This window comes from Phoca vitulina, unplaced genomic scaffold (genome assembly GCF_004348235.1).
Source record: "Phoca vitulina isolate PV1807 unplaced genomic scaffold, GSC_HSeal_1.0 scaffold27, whole genome shotgun sequence".
In the NCBI taxonomy this organism is placed as follows: domain Eukaryota; kingdom Metazoa; phylum Chordata; class Mammalia; order Carnivora; family Phocidae; genus Phoca; species Phoca vitulina.
The window spans coordinates 25,732,845-25,740,268 of record NW_022589730.1 but is presented as its reverse complement, the minus strand read 5'-3'; the positions used below and the strand labels follow the sequence as shown (position 1 = coordinate 25,740,268).

Here is a 7,424-nt window from a genome sequence, read left to right as displayed (position 1 = left end):
TGAGGGTCAATCACAAAAACACCTAGGGTGACCCTTCCTCCCAGTGTGCCCAGGACTTCCCCTGGTTTGGAACAAAAAGTCCTGCAGCCAGGGAATGTCTCAGTCCCAAGCACCCCGGGGCCGTCGGTCACCTTGGGCGCACCACTCACTCTTCCCTTAGGATCACTAGGGAAAAGAATTCTCAAGAGCAGAAAGCTACCTACGCGGGCATCAGCTCAAAAAAATTTTTGAGGACACTTACTAATGGCTAGCTCCTAGGAAGTCCACTCATACCTTATTGAACGGTGTCGATTTTAATAGTCGGTTACAGTACCCTAAGCAAATGACTGCTCAGTGTATATAAAAGTTCATTCTTGAAACCTGTTTTCAGACAAATCCTCTAAAGGTCCTTCTGGTTTTGTCCAGTTACATAGTATTTCATGAATCTTTTTGAGATTTTCAGAGCTAAATGAATAAATCAGTTTTATATGTCTTTTCATTCTCTTTTTTTAGGTGAAAACACTCTTTGCCAAGTATTTCCCACATTCTTGCTTCATATACTGAAAAGACTGCCAACTGGAGATATTCCCCTCAGACTATAAAGGCCCTGAATTGTTACTTTTAACAGCGTTCTGCCAGAAGGTCTGGCCTTGGGAAGAGATGGCAAAGAGTATTCTCAGATATGAACATTTTTATTTTGCCTACAATGCTGTGATCTAGTTCAACAACTGCACAACTGCTTTCATCTTACCCTTTAGTTTTTCTTGTTTTGCCCTCTTGTATAAAAATGGTTAGTGTCACAGCTTCACTATCACTAATAAAAAGATACAAATATTTATGCCTTAAAGGTCAGGGTCAGAAAACCAAAAATGAAGCCTGAGGTAAAGTTGGTCTAAAAGTGACCAATTTGGGTTCTGCGTTTTGCCAGAAACAGGATTAAAAAAAAAACAAAAACAAAAAAACTTATATCCATGCAGGTTACCTACTTGCTACATATGTGATTATTTCCCCCAATTTTCATTAATCTGTATGTATATTAGTTACATAAACCAAAAAATGACTACATTCTTAAAGCAGGTACATACACTCACCAGAAAAGCACCATATTCTTTCTCACCAATGTATCTTTTTTGTTTGAATAATCCAAGAATGTGAATGATGAGACTGACATATTTCTTAAGGGACTTACTGAAAAATGGAAAATCTCTTTGGGAGAAAAGACTTTAGTAAGACTTCTATCCCTACAGACAGATGCTGAGAATCAACTTGCTGCTACGGCATTGTAAAGGGTAGAACTTAATATAGAACCAGAAATATGGCAAGTTATCTAGTGACTAACAGCATAAAATAGCCAAGAGCTTTAAAGCCACAGAAAGAAGAAAAGTGGAGTGTGAGATGGAAAATACATAATGAAGTATTTTTAGAATTCTAAAACTTCACTTTCGTCCTTTTATCAATATATTATGGATTTCATGGTTCAATAAATTATCTTTAATTAGAAATAGGAAGTAAATGCCTAACCCCCCACCCGAAAGAGCAAACTGAAAATGCTGGAGAAACTAAGAGCTTTTTTATTCTTTCCTCTTTTTTTGGAGGGTAGGACATCATTTTCCAGGAACTGTTTTAAAGAGAAATCTAAAAGTCCTTTGTCTGATATTCATGAATCCTTCTCACTGCCATTAGCCATCAGCATTATTCTTCCAAGGGCCCTTACATCTCAACCAGTGGCTGAAATTTGGGGTCTATTATGGATCTCATGGCAGCAAACCAATCGATGCTGAAGTTAACCTAGGCTAACACACTCTGGTTAGATCCTCTGTGAATCAGAGATGACCCAAAGAACTTTGGGAACTCCATTTCTGTTGAGTACAGCTAAGAAAATTAGATCTGAACCACCTTCGGCCAAAACTACAGCAGAACTTGACTTGGTGGTGCTACTTCCCACGGTATCTTAAGCAGCTTAGCAATCTTAAACCAAGAGGAAAAGAACAGGGAGAGGCAATCCAACATTTAAAAAAAAAAAAAAAAAGTTAATGCTAAACTAGTACCTTCCAGAGACCACTGGATATATAATAATTTAATGAGTGGGTGTCTGTTGCCGTTTTGATGTTCATGAATTCCAGTTATGATTCTTAATTATCAAGCTGCCTAAAAATGGCATACTAACTAAACCACCAAATCACGACTCTGGCAGAATAAATAAATTACTCTGTGAAGATCTGAAAGGAAAATGTCTGCAAGCATATTAGGAAACTTTTACTGAGATCAGAGATTTAAACAACAGAATCATTCAACGGTGTTAAAATGTAAGCAGATAAATGACCCCTACTGTTCAGGTTTTTCTAGGAGTGTGTATGTATACATAAATCCATACACATGTTATACAATTTATTTCCTACTAAAAAGATTTAAGGCAGTTATGCTATATATAAAGTTACCTATAATATCCAAGAAATTACATGAACACATTAGACAAGTTATCATAAAGGCTATTAGGAGGCTGTCTGTCTCTAGTACAGCTGACATTTCCTGGTTGAGGCTCCAAACACAGGAATTCCACTCCAAGAGATGATTTGTCCCTCAATCCCCACGCATAAAAGGTAGTCTGAACAGATAAAATATTCATGAAAACTTGAAAAGGAAGATATAAAAGGAACTCAACAGTAGGATTCTGACTACCTCTAGAGACCACTCACTACTGTCATTACTCTTGATTGTACTAAATACAACAATCCAATATGCTCCAAGGTGGAAATGGGCTAGTATTATAGGAAAATCATTAGCTGCAACTGCTGGAAAAGTTCCTAATCCTAAACAGAACTTAAAATACAATCTATAATTCATGCCCTTTGTTAGTCACAAAGACATTTAACTGGAGGGAATTTCTGAGCCATTTGTAAGATTTAAGTGATTGACCAAGTGGAACAACATCTACTTTCATGGTGAAGAAATTAGGACCCTGGGTATGAAAAGCACCATCCTTTTTGGTCTTTAGTAAAGTTCAATGGAGAGAAACATTCTGATGTCTGCAGATAAAACATGGTTGGCAAGGAAGAGGGCAACCAGCAAGACCACAAGGGATACATTCTGTTATGAGAAGGGGAGGAAGAATACAGTTCAGTTGATGAATATCAAGAATTTAGCAAAGTAAAGCTCATGAAGCAAAGAAACTGGGCAATAATTTGTCATGTCTGAACCATCGATGAGTTAGATCAGAGTAAGAGAAAAGATCATGTGTTGCTTATGTCCACAGACTACCTAGTTATCTAAAGAGATACAGGAGAAATGGTGTGGAAGGGGGGCAGTCTGTGAAATTATCATGTGCAGCTACGAAAGTATCTGAACATAAAGACAAATTTTAAGTAAGGTGAACATTTTCTGTGTTACTTTATAACTCACCATCAACCAGACCAGGAGAGTACTGAGTACTGAATAAATGCTCAAGTGTTTAATTATTAAATAATAATTAAAAAAAGGCAGAAAGATCTTAAAGGTATATTTGGACAGCTTTCGGAAGAGGTAGAGAAACCAATTGGGCATATATAATCTTTTACTTGATTTCAATTAGCAAGAGACCAGACTGATTGTTTTTCACCTTCAAAGTCTTAGTCTTGATTGAAACCAACCTAAAAGGCACAAATAAATTGAAATTAAAATTATTTTGACAAAGGAGAAAAATCTGGTAAGTTCAAAGGCAGATGAATCAAGCAAAACTGATATGGTTTAAGGTTAAGAAAAACGCTAGATATTAAACAATTTGCAATTATGTACTTAGAATACAGAATAAGAGTACCGAATAAGAATATTTTTTCAAGAAAAATTAGGGAGATTTCCTTCTGGCAGAGTGAAAGGTCCTGAGAGAGGAGTAATCCCACAGCTTGAGGGCCAGGACTAAATCCTAGCCATCTTTTCATTACTCAGCACCTAGCACTGTGGCTGGGTGAAGGGCAGACATCAATAAATGTTTACTGAATGAATGGATGACATAATATATAATTAGTATAACTGGTCTAGGTCGAACCTCATCAGGAAGGTTCCCTGAAGTAGGAGAAAAGAACACAAGCAGGGTTGTTCCAAAAGGTGGGCCAAAGTCCACTCATGTGTTTTAATCCTAAACAGTGCTTACACAGACTTTTCAAACTTTTTTTTTTAGCCGTAAAACTCTTTTTTAAAAAGAAATCTATATAAACTCCATTACAGAATAAAAACGAAGCTGCCACTGGTTAAACCAAAGTCAATGGGAATGTCATCAGCCTCCGATTCCCTACGGCGGCTCTCAATGGACTTGACTGCAAACCACTGTCCATCTTAGAAATGTGATGGAAAAACGTGTTCACTCAGTTCTCACATGAAACCAAGAAAGTTACCAGCCCGGTGGAGGGGGAATTCTAAATAATGCTGCTCATTTAAACAGAGACAAAATTCAACATGGAGAACTTATCACTCAGAAGAATGAAAACAACCCCAATAAAGGGGGGGGAGGGGAATCAACAAAATTTAAGCTGCAGTAGACAAAATAGAATGCAAGAAATAGCGTCTCCTAAAAAGGCATGTAAGATTACTGAACACCAGTGGAGTCAACTGCTGGACAGGTGTTAAGTGCTCAGTATAACAGGTATTTCCAAAGAGCTGAGTCCCAGTTTAATACTGTAGGGATGATGCCCAACACAGTTGTAGGGGCATACTCACCGCTGGAATGCTGTCCTCGGCACTGCTTCGCTAAACACCTCCATCCAAGACTGACTAACTGCCAGGCGCTTCTGCCACTTTCAGAGTTGTTCTCCGCCCCCAGCACTGTTCCCTGACATCACTGCAAGTTCTCGAGGAAGTTAAAGCCTTCCAAAGGGCAGAGGCTGCACTGGCTCTCTCCAGCCGGTCTGACAGTAGTCATCCGTGGGACACAGGAAGCCATCTATCACGAAGTAAGGCCACCCTCAACTATTACATATTATAGAACCCTTCTGGTCCCCAAGTTTGGATCTGGGCAGAGACTTCTGTGTAAGCATGAAGACCTAATAGCGAGTTTCCTTCAAATGAACCTTGGCATTTGATGCCTTTCTCCTTGCCGGGAGTGCCAATCTCCCAGGTTCTCCCCATGGCCTGCTCCCCTTCTCACGTCAAATGTCAGCTCAAGCATCACTTCCTTAGAGAAGCCTTCCCTGCTATGCTCCACCACAGTCCCCTGCTTATCTCCTTCACAGACAAGTGAGCTAATTAAGGGTTATAGTAACTGATGTCTCAGCCATGGCCGGAACCGGATCGAACTTGTTCACCTTTACCCAAAGCAAAGAAAGTTCCTGGCGCACACAAACAGGTGAACAGTAACTATTTGTTGAAAGAATAAAAAATTACTATACCAAGTCTGCATGACCACATACATGTACAAATATAGGAAAATGGGGGAATACCTAGTAGAAAACAATCAAATGCTGAGAGTACTGAAAATGATACAGTAGAGACAGCTGAATATGGTTTCAAAGAACAAGTACCAAAGGTATCTATCTCCAAAAATCTGAAAATTTACTAGGAGGGGGTCAGGAGTGGCTATTTTCCTTTTCTCAAGAGACACAAACAAGAACTATTTAAACGGCAGAGTCAACATCAGACATAAGGATTATTTGCCACCGAATGGACTACCAACAGAGCTTCTGGAATCTCCTCTAGCCACAGAGCATAAAATGTCATTGGTTATAATAGTCAACCACACATTCAGGATTAGTTAAGAACAGCTCAGACTGTAGGTAATTATAGGCTAAAAAACTTGCTCAACTGCTTCTCCCCCAATGTTTAAAATTCTGAATTCATAATTATGTAAAATAACATAGATTTTACAAATTTAATACAACATACTTTAAAAACAGATGGCCCTTATCTGCTGATCATACCTCAGCATCACTTTTGTAGGTATTCTGCAGAAGCAATTACATTTACAAAAGGTCCATTTCATAATACAATCTGGTAATGAAATCAAATGAAAACTCAGAGAGCACTAGGTCTGCTACTGAAATATTTTAAAATAGCTTTTAAAAAAGAGTGTTTATATCTATAGATTGGCTTTAAAAAAAGGATAAATATACTGAAGTAATTGTAGCATTTCCCTGAAAATAATTATACTGCCATTTGTGTTTTGATGAGGTGTCAGGATAAATCAACAGACTGCTTGGTTACACAAGTCTATTACTATCCGTTGAAATCTGATGTAAGACAAAGGGACTTACCCCAGAATGAACTCGTACTGCGCCCCAGAACTAACTGCTGCTGGCAGTATCCGAGCCACCATGACTAGTGATGGATGTCATGCTACACAGTTTTGGTATCAGGGCAAAAGTGGGAATGGAGAAGAGGTCTGCAAAGATTTTCTGCAAAGTTTCCATTTAGTGAGATTTAGCAGTAAATAACACAAAATGAATGTTTAAGACCCACTGAACACATTAAGGTCAAGGATTTCAAAAGTTAATCCACTTTTCTTCCCCCAAGGGTTTATTTTTGGTAAAAGGAAGAAAAATTAGTTTTTCTACAAGGGAAATCTGCTTCTAAATGATAATTTGAAAATCTTGATATATATTATATATTAAAAAAGACGCACAAAAATAACGGAGAAGTGGGAATAACAGATTAGGTACTGTAACTTTATAAAGGCTTGCCTAAATCAAGAAGCAGCACACACACACCTAATTTATGCGAACTAAAAATGTATATAAACAGCACAATACTGTGATACTGGATCATGATACATTACCTGTACACATAACTACTACTGTTATTAATAAACCTTTGGGACACTCAGTTTTATGCCCAACAAGACATCAGTGAAGTCTTTAAAATCTTCTCTTTCTCCTGTATGGGAGGGTATTTCTAGACACTAATTTTCCCATCTAATATTCGAATATAGGAAACTGATTCCACAAGGTGCTTTAATTGATGAGACCTCAAGTGCTGTTTTCTCTCTTGAATTTTTGGACAGTAAACAGTCCATGGGGACCACACACAAATACTATGACAGAAGAGCTGTTACATTAAGTCTTTTGATGGGACTTGAGTGGTGACGAAGCTTTATGACATGCTCGAGCAACGCACTGAAGGGGATCCCATCTGAGTTAATACTTTGTCCAACCACTGTAGAGGTCCATTCAGATGAAGCTCAATCCAGCAAGGAGTGCTCGTTACCGTCTGCCTTCTATTTAAAAGAATACAAGAAAAGAATTATGAAATTAAAAGACCATGGCGATGTTTAGCGACATGCATTAAGAATTTAGATAAATTAAAAGGCTGTATATACTAAAACCAACATTCTTTTGAACAAGTATTAAGTCAGGATAGCTATTACTTTGAAAACTATTTAATCCTCAAAGTCTAACAAAATATTTCTAATGACTTTTTTTTTTTTTTTGCTTTTAAAGAAATTAACAAAAACATTCTTTTCTCCTCAAATTAAAATTAGGAGG

The 7,424-nt window shown here is 37.8% G+C and overlaps 1 protein-coding gene across 6 annotated transcripts in view; it reads right to left on the bottom strand.

The window, feature by feature from the left end:
* Window positions 1-2,155: 2,155 nt before the first annotated feature.
* SMAD2 (SMAD family member 2) overlaps window positions 2,156-7,424 on the bottom strand; it is an 80,502-nt gene continuing 75,233 nt past the window's right edge. For all 6 annotated transcript variants that reach the window (XM_032422565.1, XM_032422566.1, XM_032422562.1 and 3 more), the window contains one exon: window positions 2,156-7,156. In XM_032422565.1, coding sequence (XP_032278456.1) covers window positions 7,033-7,156 — 124 coding nt within the window. In that variant the 3' untranslated portion in view covers window positions 2,156-7,032. The remainder of the gene's footprint in view (window positions 7,157-7,424) is intronic.